The 22023-nt window shown below is 41.0% G+C and overlaps 1 protein-coding gene and 1 long non-coding RNA gene across 3 annotated transcripts in view; one reads left to right on the top strand and one right to left on the bottom strand.

The window, feature by feature from the left end:
- Positions 1-22023, bottom strand: part of PID1 (phosphotyrosine interaction domain containing 1) — a 165607-nt gene that overhangs the window by 91350 nt on the left and 52234 nt on the right. The window contains exon 2 of one of the 2 annotated variants that reach the window (XM_027817365.3): positions 16806-16952. The exons of the other annotated variant lie outside the window; for it this stretch is intronic. Within the exon in view, the coding sequence (XP_027673166.1) occupies positions 16806-16952 (147 nt within the window). The remainder of the gene's footprint in view (positions 1-16805; positions 16953-22023) is intronic. 2 annotated transcript variants of the gene reach the window in all.
- Positions 1818-22023, top strand: part of LOC122461705 — a 40956-nt gene continuing 20750 nt past the window's right edge. Inside the window, exon 1 of the long non-coding RNA XR_006283813.1 lies at positions 1818-1929. This is a non-coding gene — a long non-coding RNA (uncharacterized LOC122461705). The remainder of the gene's footprint in view (positions 1930-22023) is intronic.

The raw sequence follows: 22023 nt of genomic DNA, 5'->3' as shown, positions 1-22023 counted from the left end.
AACCATGGAGACCTAGCCTGGATATCATTCACACAAATTAGATCAAAGAAGTTTCTAGTGGCTCCATTCTGAAACTGAAGCAGTCATACAAAGATGGAAACATTTCTCAAGGACACTCCATAACAAAACGATTGACAGTGACTTCAGCATCTGCTCAGAGTAACCACTATAATAAATTTAAATTTTGTTTTAATGTTGAGTGTCAAAAGCTATTAAGTACAAGATGTTTGAACCCTGGTTATCACAGAACTGGTTAACTCCTATGACCAAAAGACCTTGCATGCATGAGCATGAGCAGCATGGCCCTTTCTACAGCACCAAAAATCCCAGAACAAATATTGTAACAAATCTGTGGATATCTAGGACTTCACAGTTGTACTAAACTTCAGCATATGCTAAACTCCAGCATGCTGCCTTCAGGGCTGTACAACACAACCTTAATTCTAGCTTTTTGTGTATAGATATTATGATACAATCTTTAGTACATGATCATACAGTATTTTATAAATAATGTCATACAAAATCATATTTTCCTTTTTTAAAAACATGTTACATCTTTGTAATTTTTTTTTCATCACTGAACGCTTACACTAATTTCATTGCCACAAGGGGCCAGATCCTTAGAATGGCGAGGTGTCAGCAATTTATGTTTGGGATTGGAGGCACTTCTATGGATATGGATACACATTTTTTTTACAATACGTTCACTTCTCCCCAAGGATTATACTTTAATAATTTTCTCAGTACCCATGTATCATACGTTTAGGAGGATATTCCATTCTTTTGCAGACACGAACACGATTGGACAGTAATTAATGTCAGTACTTCAAGTAGTTCCCCACAGAAATACATGTACAATGTTGTATTAACAATGTCTAATTTTATGAGACTTGTTTGATTATCACTCTAGTTACACTTTTATATAATTCTGTATTTGTATTAAATCTTCAAAATGCACTAACAAAACAAATATTTCTCCTACAAGTGGACTTCAAAATATTAAACTGTTTGAGTGAGAACTGTTTACAGAATTTATTCTTGTATATTACCACACTGAAAGATACTGACATGTTTCTAATTCGACAACAAGAAGTACATTGAAAATTGAAGTTTTCCAGAGACTGATATAAAATTTCTTTTTGTTTCCAAATGTATTAAGAAGTAATATATTAATGAAACACAATGAACAGCAATACACATTAAAGAAACACCACTGAGAAGGTTTTAATCACTGAGGGAATTAATTTTGTCTTAATTCTCAACAAATGCCAGCACATTTTCATTGTTTCCTCTAGGTTACATTTCATCCATAGAGTGTTGTCTAGCTGCAATATATTGCACAGTTTTCATATGGATGCTATTTGTATGGCATATAGCTCCAATCCAGAGATCACAGAAGTCAATGGGAGCCCTGTATGGACTTTAGAAGACTTTGGATTGAGCCCATTAAGAGTTCATGGTGCCACAGAGGGTTCACATCTGGATTTAAGGTTGTAGAAGAAATATATTTGAGAACCTGTATATTATCATGCAATTAAAGATTTAGGGGCAGATCATCAGCTGGTGTAAATTGTCACATCTCCACTGAAGTCAATGGAATTATGACAATGTACACCAGCTGAGGACCTGCCCCATATAGCACTACTTATGCACTAGAGCATTGTAGTGAGGCAGAGTGGCCTCCCTCCAGTATGGAAGGGGGTTAATTCCCTCTGGTGGGCGCAGCTGACCACACCCTGCTCCCCCTCACAGGAAGTGCAGGGGTGGGACAGAAAGTATAAAAGAGTAGGGCCATGCAGCTCAGTCAGGCCCGGACAGGGGAAGCATGCAGACGTCCATTCCAGACTGCCAAATCCACAGCAGAATCCCAGACCTGCTGCGGGGAAGAAAGGTCCCAGGAGATGGAAGACCACCAGGGAGACGCCAGAGGTAGGGTTGCCCAACCATGAGCCAGAGCCTAGAAATGATGGAGCAGCAGCAGCAGGAACCAATAGGAAGTAGTCCAGGGGAACCAGAAGGCAGCAACTCCACGTTTCCCTGCTGACCCCATGATCAGGGCCGGTGCAAGGATGTTTTGCGCCCTAGGTGAAACTTCCACCTTGCGCCCACCCGCCCCCACCCTGCGAGCCCTGCGGCAGCTCCCCCCCTGCCCTGAGGTGCCCCCTCCGCGGTAGCCCCCGCCTCCGCCCCCCCACCCTCGGCCTGGGGAGCCGAGCGGCAGCTCCCCGCCCCAGCTCACCTCTGCTCTGCCTCCTCCCCAAGCATGCCGTCACTGCTCCACTTCTCCCACCTCCCAGGCTTGTGGCGCCAATCAGCTGTTTGGCACCGCAAACCTGGGAGGGAGAGAAGTAGAGCAGGGCGGCATGCTCATGGGAGGAGGCGGAGCAGAGGTGAGCTGGGGTGGCGAATGGTTCCCCTGCGTGCCCCCCCCACCCTGTTACTTGCTGCAGGCAGCCCTCCCTGCGCCCCCCTGCCCCAGCTCACCTCCACTCCACTGCCTCCCCGGAGCGCGTTTTTGGCCGCCTCCCAACCACTTGGCGCCCTAGGTGACCGCCTAGTTCGCCTAGTGGTTGCACCGGCCCTGCCCATGATGGAATCGCCTGCCATTGCCAGGGCCCTCGGCTGGGAACCAGTGGAGCGGGGTGTGCCCAGGTCCCTCTACCCCCTGACCCCAACCTTGTACATGGGCTAGGTGTGCACTAAACTGCTAGGCTGTAGGAACAGAGCCATAGATTTGCTATTTGCCCCAGCCAGGAGGCTAAGGATTATAGACTGGTTAATTATTCTGCCTATGTTCAGAGCGCCAGAGCCATAGACTGTCGTTGTTGCCCCAACGAGGAGACTGAAGGATCCTGTTTAAGTGCTTAACCCATGCCTAGAGTGCTGAGCCCCTAGACTGTTTTTATCTCCCCTGGCCAGGAGGCCAGGCTACCAGCCAACTGGGGGCATGCAAAACCCTCCTGAGGGAAACCTGAAGGGCTAGTTGGCCTACTTGTACAGGCCCACGTCAGACCACCTAATGAACTTCCGGTGGGTGTGTCAGCTTCCTGATGCCATCAGAAGGGGATGCCCCGACCCTGAGAGGGAGGAACGTTACAGGCACCAAGTGCCATTTCCAAGTTATAAGCATTGTACAAAATTAAAATATGCAATACAAAAAATAAAAACAAACATATATTCACTATATAGAGCTGTATTTTGTATGAAGACTTGTTCAAATTTTCCTAATCAAGCTGCACAGTCTACCTGTCTGATGAATAAGGATTAATATTCCCATTTTACAGATGGCAAAACAGCAAAGTTAAGTGACTTGTCCAAGGTCACATTGAAATAAATATCTGATCCAGAAGCGGACCCTTAGTCATGTGGCTCACAGGCCAATAATATCTTGGATTTACATAGTACTTTTAATCTGTAAAGCTCAGAGCAATTGACAAGGGTGGGTACATGAGTAGCCCCATTTTACATACAGCATAAAGAGACACATAGATATGAGGCTTTTTCCGAGAAGCACAGTGGATTAGACATGTGACTTCTCCTTCAGAAGATCAGGGTTCTCAGCCCAGAACATCCATAGCTTCCCTTGTGATTTTGAACATGTCACATGACCAAACAAGTCCATGTTTTATTTATATTATATATTTCTGGGTTCTCCAAATGGAGTTTTACACTGAAAATAAATTTGATAAGGAAAGGGGTAGGACACTTCTGATCTCTGTACTCAAAAAGAATTCTCTAAACTAGAACTGGAATTGGAAAGAGTTAATTTAAATTTCACATTTTTTAATAAAAAGTACAAATGTAAAACGGATATCACTGTTTCTATGGGGTTTGGAGAACTTGTCACTATAGCATTCATATATGTAAACTAGTTCAAATTTATGTGAAGTAGCCCAGTTGAATTGTTCCTTTGAGCTGAATTATACTTTAATCTATGAATCAGTCTTCTGATTGTATATGTTTACTATGGGCCAAATTTTGCTCTGTTATACCAGTGTAAACCTGGAAATATTCCACTGACTTAAGTGCTGAAATTCAGCTTTTGGAGAGAATGGATGTGTCAGATGATTGACAATGCAAGACAGTCTTTTACCTGTCTATCACTGGCTTATATTTAGCTCAAGTAACAAGTGACTGAAAAAATAGCTACCATATGACATTTGGCAGTAATCAATGTGAAATGACCTTAGTCCAGTTTCCACAGGACAGGTGACCACATCTCAAACACCAAGATCACAACTGGCACTGATCTGGACTTTAGTTGTCAGTGTCTGGAGAGAGGTCAAGGATGGAAGAGGCAAAAAGGGTACACCACACTGTCTCTCCAGAAGTCGCCGTCAAGTCCTATAAGTACTGAAGCATGATAGTTGTGAAGTGCAAGGCAGATTGTACTGCCAATTCCCCTGATGTACTTGGTGGACAGTCAGAGAACTCCAGCCTCCCGTGCTGTGAACATTGTGCCTTCCATAAACATCACTCTCACTTCAGATAGAGAAAACATGTACTGATTTCACTTACAAACCACTCGGTATGAAAACCACAACATTTTGGAGCATTTTCTTTTTAATTTCTAAATTTTAAAAAGTACCAAACCAGAACACTTCAGTGAAAAAGAATAAATTGTGACACCACTATTACTTTTTGAAAGAAAATAAAATACATTCTACAACTATTTTAATGTTTACTGGACAAGGGTCTGCTCTCAGCTGTCACTGGTATAATACCAAGGGGAACATAAAAGGTAATGCTGAACCTACCTGAACTACCATTTAAATTTATTCAGAATATATGCATTATAAATTCAGTGCTATACAAATACACATGGACAGTACAGAAGACGATACAATACGTGTGCACAGTACCTGCAGTTAAAATGAAGTTCCTTAATAGATATGCTCGGTTCCTTAAAACTGAAAGAAGTTACTTCACTTTTATATTATATGGTCATTTAAAATCTAGGATAATGTTTTCCAGTCTGGATATTTTTTTAATATAATCAAATGCATTTTTATACAAAAGCATGTAGGCTTGTTAATATTCTAAATTGTAATGATCTTATTTTAAAGGAAAAATTTCCATTTTCAATCTTGACCCTCAGGTTTCATAGATTTAAGGCTAGAAGGGACCATTGTGATCTGATCTCCTGGGACCATTACTCTGGCCTCCTCCATAACGCAGGTCAAAGAACCTCACCCAGTATCTCACCGGTTTCTCTTATCTTAGTATTGGGGGGGGGGTGATAGTTTTGGCCATAGCACGTAAGTGCTGTGCTCTTGCCAGATCTTATATGCTAAAGAGGGATGGACTTAAATTATTTAGGACCCAATCCTGCAAATAGCACTACGGAGGCAGACCTCTGCATCCACAAAGAGCCCCGCTGACATCAATGGAGCTCTGCCCATGCCACTCTGATTGCAGGATTGGGACCTTGGACTGAAAACGCAACTGGTGCAGAAAGTAAAACTGAGGATTCAGTAGGTGGCAGTCAGCACTCTGAGTCAGACTGAGTCAATGACTATGTTAGAGGACACTGTTAGTACAGAGGCTTGTCTTCCCAACAGATGTCTAATTCACCTGCACTCATTAAAGATCCAATGGCACACTTCCACACAGGAGTGGTACTAGCCTCAGTGTCACAGCCAAATTCCAACTTGAATTCTGTCTGCCCAAAATTTCCATTACAGTTTAAATTGGAGATATTTTTCTTCACTTCCTCTTTGAAAGAGCATTGTGAAGAGTTATTGGCAGAGAATGGCCACCATTTTTTACCCCATGATGGCTGCACTGCAGAGGATGACTGATCCCTATTTAGATATTCCAAAGTACTTTAGGATCCAAAGTATTATATATGCTAAAGAAATGATGAACATCTACCAATGAAAAGTTCCTGATTTTCTTCTTAACACAGAGAGGGTCAGCATTTGTGACAGGTTTGTTCTTTGTTTTGAGCGTGACATTCAGGAATGAATAAATGATTAATGATGATTCTCAACCAAGTCACACAGAGTCCAAACGGCTTAGTTTGGATTTCTATTTATTTGCATTTTATGCTTTGAATGTGAATCATTATTTCTTCCATAACAAATTGGAATATAAACTGTTCAGAGCCTTAAATAATTGTTTTACATTAAAAGGTTTAATTTAGATTATTTCTTCTGATTGGCATCTCTTGCTAACGAGACTAAGGGATGATGATTTCCAATTAAAGCTTTTGTTAACTCAAAGGCAGTTAAAACCACCAAGCTCTGCAATCGAAAAAAGGACGCAATTCCAGCCAAACAGACTTCTTCCTACCTTAGAAATTTTTCTCGGGCTCCAAATTCCTTCTCTTGGTTGCTCATGATTGAATGGTCCCCATTTATTTAACCAAAACTCAATTAATCTAACACAAGCTGTGGAAGATCTTTGGCAAACAGCTGATTATACTTCCTTAGACTTTATGTGCTTCACAAGGTTTCCAAACTTCAAGATAACTCACTCTTTTTTTGGCAAGTTGACAGCACACAATGTAACAGGGTTATTTGCTCTGCCAGGTTTCCAAAACAATAGGAAATATGCATATATCATAGCAAGCTTAGAAAGAAAGGCTCATTATGACGACGCAAGCACACTTTTCATGGTTTAAGAGAAGTGCAAATAATTTCTCAAATACACGAAGCATATACCCCATGGGCAGAGTGAGTTAGATATAGCAGACCATGGTTGTGCTAGCAGTGAGGTCTCTCTCTCTAGGTACAGGAGTAGAGGTTATGGGCTGATTGTGATGGATACCATAATATTTTCATTTCCTTGCTTCTGAAGTTTTGGTTTAGGCCACAGAAAACATCCCCAACCTTAACTGATGCACAGCATAGTGGTTTTGTGTATTATATCCATATGAGCAAGGACTGGCTACCTGAATGACCTCCTCTCTCCGTAATGTGCTCTTGCAACATTGGAGGTCAGCTGGGGTGCTTTTCGCTCTGGAACTTGCTCCCACATATGACTGAAGGAATCCCAAGATTTTTAACCCTTGTGCATGTTGGGTAGTCCCTCTCTTTGCTTGGGGCTAGCGTGTGCCACTTGGGTATGGCACAGAATAAAAGGTGGGGGGGGGGCCCACCTCACCCCAGCCCAAGAGAACAGCAGGAGACATTCTCCCAGAGCTCCCAGGCACACAGAGTGTACCATACTACACTCTTTTTGATGTGCAGTCACGCCCCATTTTTCCCCACATCATGATCAGCAAGTTCCGCCAGGGACTGGAAGGCTCAGTAAGACACAGCCATAAACCTACCACCTACCTGGCCATCTTGGATCATGAGGTCAACCCATGGAAGCAGAGAGGGAGCAGCACTCAGGGCTGCCCAGGAACGGGAACTTGGCCCTTGTGCAGGTCATGCAGGTGTGTCGGGAAACTCCTGGTGCCTTTCCCATGCTCACTGCATGCCCATAAAGGAGCCAGGCAGACTCTAGTTTTCTGAGGGGGTAGCTGGGGGGGCATTTCATATTATTATTTACAATATTCCCAGGGATTGTGCTGTGAGTGCAGTTCTCAATTTCACTCCCAAAATAAATAAATAAATTGTGGTACCGCTCAGCTTTAATTAACATATATCAAAATTAGAACCCATGGAACTATACCTAAGCAAGAGGCATTCAGATAAATGTGTGTAGTCAACTCTTGCTGGTGAATGTGATGTACAAGGAGGTTTTTAGATAGGGAAGTATAATTTAAACTTCCAGAACTAGATGCCCTTTGTTTGAACTCCTGCTTGCAAAATGTCACCAGTGCAAATGCTAACAAAAAGCAAGAACATTAATATATCTGACAAGACATGGCAACTTTTACTGCACCCAAAATACATTTTTCCTATCATGCCTATTTACTAGTAAGCAAACAAAATTTGCTACAATACATCCTACCACAGTGAAACATTGAACATTGCCAGAAGTCTTTTTCAAGCAGGCTGGACTTAGTCAGGTTTTACTAAATCATTTTAACTAATTTAAATCCTTTGATTAGAGGTTCATTTTTAAAGTCTAGGGATCCTATCAAGAATCTTCTGAACTAATCATTTTCCACTTGCATTCACACGTCATACTTCTGTTAGTTATTTTGCACTCAGCCAGTTCACAATACTTCCACTGACGTCAGTGGCATTTCCACGCATGAAGCGAGCAAATGATATGCAACAGAGATCTGCTCGGAAGTTCAGAGAGGAGAGCGTCACAATGCCAGATATTGTGTAGGATGTTCTGCTTAATGGTTGTCTGCTTGGCTACTGGCCTTCACAGCAGAGGTGGCTACATTTGTTGGCGCATTCAACCCTGTTCCCATTGAAGTCAATGGCAAAACTTCCACAGACTTTAATGGTACAGAATCAGACCGCTTACGTGGACAAACTCAGAGGTGGTGAGCACATGCAAATCCCACTGACTTCAGTGAGAGTTGCCAGTGCTCAGCACAGAACACGGTTTGGCCCATAGTTATTAAAGTGCCTTGTGATCCTATCAGAGTAAAGCCATTATGGCTGTGTCTACACTTGGAGCTGGGGATGGCATTCCCAGCTCCCACAGCCACATTTGCACTAGCTGTCATCATGCCAGTGTGCTAAAAATAGTAGCGTAGCCATAGCAGCATGGGCAGTGGCAAGCAATGACATAGTCCAGCTGCCCCAAGCATGTACCCAGGGTGTCCGGATGGATTTGTATTCAGTGCTCCAATCTTGCTGCTGCTCACAGCTACCTGTGCTACTGCGGCTTCGTTACTATTTTTAAAAAAGAAAAGGAGGACTTGTGGCACCTTAGAGACTAACCAATTTATTTGAGCATCAGTGCTCAAATAAATTGATTAGTCTCTAAGGTGCCACTAGTCCTCCTTTACTTTTTGCGGATACAGACTAACACGGCTGCTACTCTGAAACCTGTTACTATTTTTAGCTGTCTAGCTCAATGAACGCTAGATCTCTGTGCAAGCTGAGAATCACGCCCCCAGTTCCAAGTATGGACATTAATACTTTGTTTTTACATAGGCTTTCTTAAAAATGTGCAATAACTTTGCTATTGAAATCTTAGGTTAATGAAACAGAGCATTCTTCAATTCGTGTAATTCTAGACCAAGAAAACTATCTGGGGGAAGTGTAAATGAATGTTCCAACAAGCAACTTTTCCCATTGTTATGCCCTCTCATTTTTGAAATTATGCCTCTAAAACTAAGTCTTATTTCACCATCTCTCCCACTGATGAATATAATCTTCTAATACGCTGAAGCAATTAAGATCTGTACCACTTTTCCTAATGCAGCTGGGAGGAGTTGGAGGGAGAACTTGGCAATTAGAGTAACACTGTCAATTTGTAGTATAAAGTGTGCATGGCTTACATGTAACAGATAGAGAGCCCTAAATGAAGCAAAAAGAAAATGAGGCATTGTGCTTCCCATTCACATATGTGGTAGAATAATAATAGACCCTGGATTAGGGTTTTTTTATTATTTGTTTGTTTGGGTCGTTTAATTTGTTTCTTTATTAAAAGATAATGGCCACCTTCAAGTTATGATCTAACAAAATGGTAATAAAGACCATCAAAAAGCTAGCTAGCTGCTAGCCACATTATATTTATGGCTGGATGCAGCTGTGCTCAGGAAAACTGCTCCTGACCTCACTACAGCTGCAAAGAGAACATTTTTATTTGGTCTAGGATGAGATGAAGTGGGTTTAGGAATATATGCAGCAGCTACTCAACTGTGGTTTGAGTAGCCAAACTGGCAATAAATGTTTAAAGGTTGGGAGGGTACTTAAATTATCTGAAGGAAATTTAAATAAAACAGTAGATTTTTAAGCACCAAAGATGTCAAAAAGAAAATGCATGTTCTGCATTTACAAAATACCTAATTGTCTGCTGTTCTGAATAAATAATATATTGCCATGTGCTCTTAGTTCAGATTGGGGACCAGGAACCCAGACTCCTCACATCTAGAAATAAACTGAAAGTTACTAGACATGATTCCGTATAGCTGAACACAAATAACCAAGCAGTTTGATTCTATAACTGAAATCTAAACTAAGACCTGGACTCTCAGCTGCACCAGAGCTCTGTTCTAAAGCTGGAGCTGCTGGGCATAATTTCAACCCTGCGGCTGTTCTAAATTATACTGCCCCCTGGGGCCATTATCTCAGCTTGTAACAGATCTCTATGAGCCATTAGACCAGCCAAGAAATTGCCAGCTGACAAACCCCCTTAAACCAATTTTATGTCATCTGGGATTTCCCCCACACCAGGAGAAACCTCAACTGACCTCATAGGGCAGTTTTTCAGCCCCTCTGCTCCACCAGGATAGCACAAAGAGGCCAGAGCAGGGACCAAGAGCTGACCCTCAGTATTCAAGTGAGAAGAAAAGCTTTATTTGCATCACATTTTACTTACTCACTATCTAGATTATCTAGATTTCAGTAGCATAAGATATGGGCAGGAAATAGTAAACATGTAGTACAGGGTAGCAGTTTGCCACTTTTCTTTAAGTGATTGAGGTGAGAATTTGGGATTTGTCAAACAAATTGGGAGGAAAAGGACGGGGTTAAGGATGGTCCTGACTATTAGGCTATTGTGTTATATTTAGCTAAAAGGGACAGTAGTCAAAAGCTGACATGCCATGTCATTATTATTGTTACATTATTTATTTATTATTTGTATTGTGGTATCACTAAGAGGCCCCCCCCCCAAATCAGACTCAGGATCTCATTGTCCTAGATATTTTACAGACACACAATAACTCCCTATCTTCATAAATGATCTGGAGGATGGTGTGGATTGCACTCTCAACAAATTTGCGGATACTAAACTGGGAGGAGTGGTAGATACGCTGGAGGGGAGGGATAGGATACAGAAGGACCTAGACAAATTGGAGGATTGGGCCAAAAGAAATCTGATGAGGTTCAATAAGGATAAGTGCAGGGTCCTGCACTTAGGATGGAAGAATCCAATGCACCGCTACAGACTAGGGACCGAATGGCTAGGCAGCAGTTCTGCGGAAAAGGACCTAGGGGTGACAGTGGACGAGAAGCTGGATATGAGTCAGCAGTGTGCCCTTGTTGCCAAGAAGGCTAATGGCATTTTGGGATGTATAAGTAGGGGCATAGCAAGCAGATCGAGGGACGTGATCGTTCCCCTCTATTCGACACTGGTGAGGCCTCATCTGGAGTACTGTGTCCAGTTTTGGGCCCCACACTACAAGAAGGATGTGGATAAATTGGAGAGAGTCCAGCGAAGGGCAACAAAAATGATTAGGGGTCTAGAGCACATGACTTATGAGGAGAGGCTGAGGGAGCTGGGATTGTTTAGTCTGCAGAAGAGAAGAATGAGGGGGGATTTGATAGCTGCTTTCAACTACCTGAAAGGGGGTTCCAAAGAGGATGGCTCTAGACTGTTCTCAATGGTAGCAGATGACAGAACGAGGAGTAATGGTCTCAAGTTGCGATGGGGGAGGTTTAGATTGGATATTAGGAAAAACTTTTTCACTAGGAGGGTGGTGAAACACTGGAGTGCGTTGCCTGGGGAGGTGGTGGAATCTCCTTCCTTAGAGGTTTTTGGGGTCAGGCTTGGCGGAGCCCTGGCTGGGATGATTTAACTGGGAATTGGTCCTGCTTCGAGCGGGGGGTTGGACTAGATGACCTTCTGGGGTCCCTTCCAACCCTGATATTCTATGATTCTATGATTCTACCCCAAAGAGTTTGCAATCTAAATAGAGAAGAGAGACCAACAGAACTAGACATAGAGTAATACCCAAGCAAGAGTTTTGTAAAATGTAACAAGGATATTTATCAGTAATAAAATAATTATTATTATTTAATTTAGGAATTATATATTACTCTAGGATTCTAAGCTTTTGTCTGTTCTTGCGCATCCTCTTAGTTAACCCAGCTTTCAAATTGGTGCAACTCCACTGACTTCACAGGCATTATTTCTCGAATAACATCTCCCAGGAAAGGAGATCAGAATCAGGCCCAGGGGGGCAACTTTAGGACACTTATTTTACAAGTATCCAAATGAGGATTTTCTTATTTGTGTGGGAAATCATCAGATCATTATTTTTGAGGCATGAGAGCAAATCACTGACTGTTAACTCTAGAAATTAATTATGGATTTTTGCATTGTGGGTCAAATTCTCATTTATGTCATGCTAGTTAAATTTGAAGTAACTCCAATAAAGTTAATGAACTAACACAGGTTTAATGAAGAGAAGGATTTGGCCCAGGGTCTTCAATATTCCACAAAGCCATACCATACACCAAGTACAGAAGATTATTAGTATAATGTACATTACAGAAGCACCTAGAAGTTCCAATTGTGGACAAGGACCCCCAGCGTGCACAGAACACAAACTCCACTAACCACTCCCATTTAGGAAGTCCAGACACAGGATTAGGTCCTTTCTACTGCTGGTGAAAATATTTTTTCACCAACTCCAGAATAACAGGTATAAATTATACCTGCTTCCATTAATTCTTAATTTTTCATCTGTAACAGTATGAGTCAGATTTGGTTTTAAAACATCATTATCTCACTAATGCCACCTATGCAAGTTACCTGCCATCTTATTTGAAAAGAACTTTAAAAGCATTAAGCTCACATAAGTCATTTCAGAAATGTTAATATTACGTGTCCAACAGAGATGAGCAAAGAGCTTGAATTTAATAATCTTCCCAATTGAATATAAAAGAAAAACCACAGGCAATGTACCATACCTAAAAATGCTGTATCATGGAAATTTATGTTGCCATTTAACAAGAGCTTATCCCTAGGAAAGGAATGAGTTGTACCTAAACTATAGCAAATCAGCTTTGATGAATAATATTCCTTGCTAGGCTCATGCTGCTCTAATCGAGACCCCCTGATCAATCCAAGAATAAGGGTCACTACATTTGAATGAAACCACTACTGACTCTGGTCACTGACTCTTCAATACAGACTTCACATTGAAGAGTCTTATCATTTAATACAACTGTTCAACCAATGACACCACTTCACAAGGTACAAGGCAACATTTTTAAACTCTGTCATTTTGCATTACAGTAACAATGCCTGGAAAAGCAGCAACAGAATACATAAAATCCCTTGTAATGCCTCCACAGCTTTAAGAGATAGAAAACGAGGAGCCTTGAAATCTGCATAAACTAATATAATATTTGATTATTCTTCAAAGGATAAGGATAAAGCTTTAAAAAAGGGACAGTAGAAGCAGCTACTTTTGAGAAGCGACCATTTTGAGCAACCTACTTTCGAGAAGCGTTCCAGGTTTCCAGTCTCAACCTGATGCTACAGTACTTAGTGTTGTGCTGAAAGGAGAGAAAGTTTCCACTTGAAAACACAAGAGTGCATCACAATTAATAATCAAAGAGCTACAAGTCAGATAACCACAGTCAAATCTAAATCCTCAGCATATGAACAAGGGGGAGCCCAATATTCATATGTGGCGATCTAAATTGCACTCATGCACATACAAAAAGATATGTATTTAATTTTTGGTAGGAGCAATTTAGAAACCCATGATTAAAAATCTCGCCCAACAAGTGAGCTGGAAATAATAAAACATATATTCTTAGCCTTCTCCTCCCCTTCCCAGCTATATTAGGGTTTAACTCAAATAGTGACTTTCTATGTACAGGTCCCTGATTAACCAAGGTGTTTTGTTTCTCTCTTGAGAACAGCTACTATTGTTGTGACCAAAATGCTAAAACACTTTTCTTTTGTCACTGTCTACAAACATTAACTACATTAAACCGCATAGTATTGCTGAAAAAAGCAGCATCCAATCTTGTTGGCACCCATGTTGTTGACTTTCTTGACAGATACGGGGTTTCAGCAGTGGGCAGGAGCAAGACCCGAGTGTCCTGCCCAAGACTGTAAGCAGTGTCAGCAATAGAAGTAGAACCCAAGCTTACACTCTGAGCTCTGACCTCACCTCTCTCATAAATTAGTCTGTTCATCTTTAAGAAATATATTGGAATCTTTGACAGCACACACTACCCAAGAAGTTTCGGCTGCGCTGGCCTGCATTATGAACTATATGAAATCACAAGCAAAGACTGCAACGGCATCTGAGGTGTTGTTCAGTCTTGAAATCCTGAGACTGCAGCAGTGCTCTTGCCTGTATGTCAGGAATTTCAAAGAAAGAGAGTAAAGAAAAGAAGGGCCGGGATAGCAAGAAGGAGCTGGAACTTGTGCCATTGAGTAAGTTAATATTGCACTGAGAGACTCTGACCGTTAGAATTTTGAACGTGGAATAACTGCAGTTCTGTGCTGCAAAATCAAATGTAAATTATATCTTGTTTGTTTGTGTTAGTGTGTGTTTGCTTGGTGGAGTCATGTTGTTGAGCCTAGAATGATATGATAAGATGGGAAAAAGGCAAGCCTAGGTATACAGATTAAGGAAATGCAGACATGGGAGGCACTCTGATGGTTTTTAAAGGCTGGGTGAACTTTCTTTTCAGGAACCAATCTAGCGAGCAAATTTACTCAACAGTCTAAAGCTGGATGGTGGAGGGAAACTGTGGGAGGGTAAAGCTGCCTGAATAACATTTGCTGAATAAGTTGGCTAAATTTCACAAACTTTTGAAAAAATTATGCAATTAAATTTTCCCTAAATTATTCATCCAGCAGATAGTCACATAGTATTTGCCCAACTCTATTTGCTATGTTTTTTTATTACTCATCTAGGTCCTTTGGTGGATCTAACCAAAGGGCAAAAGAAAAACAGTAATTGCTATTGAAAAAGTTACCTGCAGAAGTAGAAATGAATTAGTCACTGAAGTGCTGTGGGGGTGGGGGTTGGGCGAGGAGTGTTGAGCATCAAGGGGAGAGGAAGCCAAACCAGCTACAAATATTTGAAGAGAGGGATAAATAAATGTAGCAATGAGGTAAAATAGGGAAAGGGAAAAATCGGGCTAATAACTGAGGAAAACTTCTTAACCATGAGAGCAATGCAAATACGGAATGGTCTCCCAGGAAAGGTACTAGAAGCCTCATCTCTTGAGTCATTTGAGACTAACTCAACAAAGCACTGGAAACTACACTGTAGGCAACAATTCTGGCAAGGAGATGGACTACAACACTGCATGACATACAGTTGTTGCCACTGACAAGTAGGGGAAGAAGATATGTATATAGTGGTAGCTGATAGGATGCTTTTTCACAGAAATACATAAAAAGCTAAGTATGGAATAGGATTCTGACTGCTATAGATTCCAACTCATTCTGCAACACGTGTCACTTGTTAAAGAAGAGCTTTCATTTGTTAAAGAACTGCAGGATGAGTCCAATAGCACTCTCTGATTTGAACTCTACAATCATACTCTCAGAGGCAGAGTTAAATTTCCTTTCAGAAAGTGTTGTTAAGCCAAAGCCCATCACACAAAATGTGAAAGCCAGACCCTCCACAGTCCGTACTATTAACTACTGATGTTCCCCAAATTTCATTATGTATCAACACAAAGGACAAAAGACATCATTAGGGAAACCTCTGGCAGTAGCAATGACTTATAATATTGTGTAGGGCTCATTTGGCCTGTGTTCTACTGTATCAACACAATGCAGCAATGGCACTTGACACTGAACATGAGCTCTTCTCAGCTGCACTCGCAGCAAAGAGCCACAAGAAAGTCAAACTTCCTAGAACAAAGGTTTGCTCATAAAATCCTGGTGACCGACATTCCAGGAAAAGAACAGCCTAACACTGTAAAGCATTTCATTTCATAATGTACCCACAACTCATTTCCTTTACCTACTGAGAATGCTGTGAAAAGCATAGGAAACCACCATCAAGCAACCTCTCCCTCCACACCTCTACCAAATGGCAATATCTCAATGGCTATTACCAGAAACAACAGGCACAAAAGGTCTTGTAAGTTTTACTTGTAACTTGAAATTTCTATTTCACCTACCACTGTGACATCAGAAAGGGTTTTATTTTACAGCTGGCATCTTGCACAGCAAGTGATGCCCAAGACTAAAAGAACTGTTCTCTCACTACCTTTGGGCTCAGGTATGTATCTGGCTCAGCAACTGCAACTTAGCTAACAATCCTGTTGATGATGTACAAGCCAAATGAGAATCCAGCTCAATCTCCCATAACATCTGTGGCTCCACTGGGCTAACCTAGTTTTGTAACTAAATTAGACAGATATACCCAGACAGACCAGCAGATCTGTTCACTATTGTTAAATAGTCACAGTAGAGAAAGTACTTTATGCGCTTAAGCAGTTTAGAGAATAAATACACTTTTTCAGGAGCTGTAGTTTGCTGTAATTGGACAAAGTCATCTTGCTGGTTAATTGATTCAAGGTCTAATTCTTTATTTTTAAATATGATCTCAAGCCTGATCCTGCAAAGCCATTTCAATGGGCATATATGTATGTTAGTAAGGATTACTAAACAGGGTACTTAGGCCTGGGAACCTCACCTTTCATCTCAGTGTTAGTACCGATAATCATGTTTAAACTAGGCCAGGTGAAATGACACCATCACTAAAACACTTACATATTGAGTATAATAAGCAATTTTGGAAGCCAGGATCCAAGTGCAATTTATTGCCAGGATTGCAAAACTGCTTTGGGATTTCATTCTCTATGCATGAGAACCTCATTTATTAAGGAGCAGAATGTTAATTAAAAAAAGCCCAAAGATTCTTTTGATTTATAAACCTCACAGTATTAGCATTATTTAATGAGGTTTCCAAGATAACAAAATGAAATTTTTCCCACTTTCCTCTTATATGTGTGGAACAATTCCACAGTTGTCTTGAGCCTTGGGGGTTTTGATTTTTCAAATACCTTGCATCCAGTATGGGCCCGGGTCTTCATTAATGGAGTTGTGGTGCACAGCTCAATGGCTTCTGGCTCATGGAAGATCACTGTAGGAAGAGGCTCTTTCCGAAGAGTTAGGACATTCAACTTGGTCTTCAACATGGTCTGAAAATGCTAAAATACAAAACAAAAAAGCAATTCACTTGAATTCAGACAAAGGAGGACTGAAAGTTAATACTTCTATTTACCTGAGTGTCTTTAACTGTCCATTCAGTGCCTTGGAAGCCTCATGTGCAATAGGAGGATGTTTTATAAATTAAAAAAATAGATTACTATTAGAAATGAGTAAACATGTACAATTAAATAAGACACACACAAAGAGTGGCCCAGTATCTTTTAGAACAGAAGCCAACATTTCCAAATTTGAAGGCCTAACTTTCAGCTCCTAAATCCATATTTGTGCACCTAAGTGAAAGTGACCTGATTTTCAGGAGTGCTGGGCACCCACAAATCCCACTAAAAATCAATCAAAATCCCAGTCACACACTGAATCTTTCCACAAACTGCCCTTCCTGGTAAAGACAGACCACAACCAGCAAGCCTCTACTTAAGATAAAATGGGAAAAATCAGAACATTTGGAAGAAAAAAGGAAAAGACAAAATGCCCTATCTCTGTGGCCCTATAATTCAGCAATCAACATTTCAAAGGAATTTTTTTTAGTGTTTATTATTTTCCCCCTCCCCCAAGGCTCAATTCTGCTCTCATGGACTTCACCGGCAACACTCCCATTGAGTTGGATGCCTTATCAGGCCCTCTCCATTTGTCTTTGATTCCTTGGCTTGTTAAATTTGGACCCCCTTCCATTGTTCACTCTGAACAGGATGTATAGTGTACTCAGGTAAATCACAGTATTGGTCCATAAAAGTAGGTGGCACTTCCAGCATTTTTTTTTTTTTTAAACACAGTACTCCCTATGCTTAGAATGGGAAATTATGAAAAATAAAGATTAAACCGTAATAATGTTAAATGGCAAGTTTTTAAAACAAACTCTCACGTAAAACAATACAACATTTTAAAAGTTTTTAAATAAAGAAAGCCTGTTCTTGGGAGATTTCCAAACTAATTTTGCAGAGTCAACTTTCAACTGATCCTGAACTCAGGAATATATAGTGTTTGTTAATCACTATTTATTTGGAAAGGACATATAGTTATGAACATTTTCAAGACACTACTAACAACATACAGAACCTATTTCTAATAGCAGCTTCATTGATTACAGCCTCCAAATTAGGCCTCATTAATTATACACCTTTACTAACTTTACCATACTTGTGATTATGTTCACTAAAACTAAACTTTAATCTCCAATTTAGCAGAGGAAATTTTATTAATAAAACTACACTTTGCATCTTTTATCACAGGATTTCAGCATGCTTTGCAAACCTCATTTAGCTGAGCCTTCCTGCACTCCCAGGAACAAGAGAAGCATTATTGTCTCTGTTTTACAAAATAGGAAACCTAGTGACTTACCCAAGGTCACACAGAAAGGCTGTGTCAGAACTGGTACTAGAATCCCTGTCTTCTGATCTTCAGTTCTGTGCTTTAAACTCAAGACCCTATTAAATGGATTTCCCATTCAAAATGTATGATAAGTCCTTAGCAACAACCTCTGTATATAATTTACATAAACATGTCATTGGGATGCTAACTGAAGGATTGTTAAAACAATATGCTACTCTGAAACACTTTTAATCCTTAGTTCCTCAATGTTTTGTACTAGTGACTGTTATGATGAAGAATATTGTACTCAATAAGTGTACCGAAAAGGCAGAAATACCAATGGTCTATGAAAATAATACTTGCTTTCCTGCTCTACCCATGAAGTTATGGCCTGTCATCATACTACAGGGCATCTCTGAATGTTTCCATGCTGTTTATGCAGCCATTTGGGCGTCCACTCTGGTAAGTTTCAGAGTAGCAGCGGTGTTAGTCTGTATTCACAAAAAGAAAAGGAGGACTTGTGGCAATTTAGAGACTAACAAATTTATTTGAGCATAAGCATCCGATAAAGTGGGCTGTAGCTCACCAAAGCTTATGCTCAAATAAATTTGTTAAGTCTCTAAGGTGCCACAAGTACACCTTTTGTTTTCACTCTGGTAAGAGATGTATTCATATTTCTAATCTGACTTTCTCTCATAGTCTCCATTATCCCATTCATTCTCCTAAGCACAATAACGTATTATCTTAGGCAAAAGAGCACTCCATTTAAGATGATTATTCATTAAAGAATATACTTTGACATATATTTATGGAGAACAGCGCTGTTAGCTATTACTAAGCTCTCTGGGAACATTCTTTTACATACCCTTATCTGAGCATTGGCCTGCTAAACCCAGGGCTGTGAGTTCAATCCTTGAGGGGGCCATTTGGTGCAAAAATTGGGGATTGGTCCTGCTTTGAGCAGGGGGTTGAACTAGATGACCTCCTGAGGTCCCTTCCAACCCTGATATTCTATGATTTCATTTCTTTCAATTTTGAATAAGGAGTTTATCGATTTGAATGTCATAGGTTCATTCAGTAAGTTTTCAGTAAAGGCTTAGAAATACATAAGAATGGCCATACTGGGCCAGACCAAAGGTCCATCTAGCCCAGTGGCCAATGCCAGGAGCCCCAGAGGGAATGAACAGAACATGTAATCATCAATAAATACCTTATTGCCCTTGATTAGCACAAAATACTATCAAAGTTTGAGATGCTCAATTTGAAAAGAGGAATGTAAGATCAGTTATGGAACATTACTTGCTACTCCAGTTAAGGAATTGCTAATCTACTAACCTGGACCACTGTATCCCTTAAATTACAAATATAGGATACAGATTTGCTAACTTGCTGCTGAGAAAATAGATTTATTTCTTCAGAAGAAAACATAAAAAATAATACAAAGAGTAATACAGGCTTGAAATATGGGCAGATCACAGAGCTGTGAGAGAGAATTTCTTACCACAGTCCTTCACTTGCCAACATTCTTTCACAGGTTTTATTAATCTCCCCTCAATAACACAACCTTGAGAACAACATGGCCGTTCTATCAAAGCACCCAAGAACTCCGGCCCAGAGGAGCCCTGCTCTTCAATGTGTGTGGATGGCTGGCTGGAGGAGACGGGTGTAAATTCAAACTTTTTTTTAAAACTTTCACCAAGTACTATTTTACTGGTGGACTGATTCTGGCTACAAACAGAGTTCATGGCTGGAAGCATTTCAAACTAAAAATGAAATCCTAACCCACTGCCTAGCCACTCCATCGCCATGGGCCAAAACTGCTGTTTCCATAGATAAGCACTTTAGGGAGAAAACAGAAGAAAGGTGGCGGGGGGAGGGGGAGAAATTCTTAAATGAGATAAAAAGAGAATCATTCCCATAGCCCTGTTTTATTTAATTAACTGTATTTCACTGTTACACTTTGATACAGTAACAGTGCTCTTAACAAGAACATTTCCCACCCTCCCTATGGATAGATTCCTCTAGAGTTCAGTGAATCAGACCCCAGATATGGCTCACCTTGCCTCTCATCTTCATTGGGATTACTTGCAAGGACAAAAATAAAATCGCACGCTGACAAAAAGTGAGAAAAAGCTATGATAATCCAAGCTATGATCTATTTCTCTCATATATTACCAACCATCTACAAAGGCTTAAAAAGTGGAAGAGAATATTGTTTGCCATCTTGTCACTATTACATGTGAAGTCAGATGGAGTGGCCTTAGTCTTCAATCTAGTCAGCAGTGGCAAATGCCAAAAAAACCTCAACAACTGCAATTGACAGTAAAGTGCAAACTAGTTGTTAGTCTCCTCAGTAAGGGCATGCCTAGAATGAGTATATACACACACAACTACCCCTCAGACCTAAAGGATGTCCTACTTTAGCCTGGGGTACACTGATGGTATGGAAAGGAAAATTTGCACTGCCATTTTAAGGGGCATATTGTAGTTGGCATTAAAAAGTAAAGATCTGGCAGCAGATGCCACACAGTGAGGTCCCAAATTAAAAAAAGTACTTAAACACCTGTTTAGCTTTCAGTACATCAGTAGAACCATTGAAGCGTATTTGGGTAGTCAATGGGTCTACTCATGCGTTTAAACCTAAGAGTACGCTCAAGTGCATTACTGAATCAGTGCATTATGGCCAGATCCACAAAGGGACTTATGCACCTAAAGTGGCAGTTATGCACGAACTCCAAAATTTAAGTGCCACTAAGATCCTCAAAACCTGTGCTGAGCTGCCACCTAAACATAGAGGTGCCTAAGTTTCTGCCAGTGAGCATGTGCACACCCACCTCAGTCTAAGCACCCAGCCGCTTAAGACCAGCAACATCCTCACACAAGGCATTCCCTTAGCTGTCTTGCCTTCATGGCCTGATCTGATAAGTGTTCTTAGAGTACATCTAAACTCAAGCAAAACAGCCATGGAGGAGGAAGTGCTGGCAGGAGCAATCTTCCTTTAACCTGGTGATTAGAGCACTCACCTGGGATATGGGAGACCCAGGTTCAATTCCCCCCTGCTCCCCTCCTCTTCCCTTGGTTAATGTGGAGCAGGCATTTGACCTTGGGTTTCCCACCCCCAGGGGAGCACCCTGGGCAATGGGATATTATGGTGGGGTCTCTCGTGTTGAAGCTGTTCCACTGTCTATAAATAATTAAATATGCACTGGGCCAAAGAGAGTGAAAGAATGCATCTATAGGCCAGTGGCTAGGGCACTTGCCTGAGAGGTGGGAAACCCAAATTCAAATCCCTGCTCCAAATCAGGCAAAGGGTGGAAATTGTACCCAGGTCTCCCACATCCCAGTGAGTACCCTGACCACTGAGCTAAACATCATAAGGGAGGCTACATCCTTCCCCCACCCATTCCAGCAATTCTTCCAAAAATAGCATAAACACTTAACTCCACCTGAGAATCCCAAGGAGAGACAGGCACCTAACTTCTGGAGAGGGGCAGTGCTTGGGTCACACCCCTCACAGTGGGTGGGTCAGTGTTCTGGCTTTTATGGATCTTATCTTAGGCACCTAACCTCCCCATTCATTATATCGGGAACCAAGGCACCTAACCTGGGACTGTGAAATTCCATTGAGTGGCAAGGCACCTTGAAGTTAGAAACTGCAACACTGAAGGCCCTTTGTGTATCTGAGCCTTAGTTCCTGTTCCTAACTGGTATCTTTAGTGGAAACTGTTGGCAAATGCAGACTTC

Source organism: Chelonia mydas, chromosome 9 (genome assembly GCF_015237465.2).
Source record: "Chelonia mydas isolate rCheMyd1 chromosome 9, rCheMyd1.pri.v2, whole genome shotgun sequence".
NCBI classification, from domain to species: Eukaryota; Metazoa; Chordata; order Testudines; family Cheloniidae; genus Chelonia; species Chelonia mydas.
Note: the sequence above shows the minus strand (reverse complement) of the source record. Positions and strands in the feature narration are given on the sequence as shown.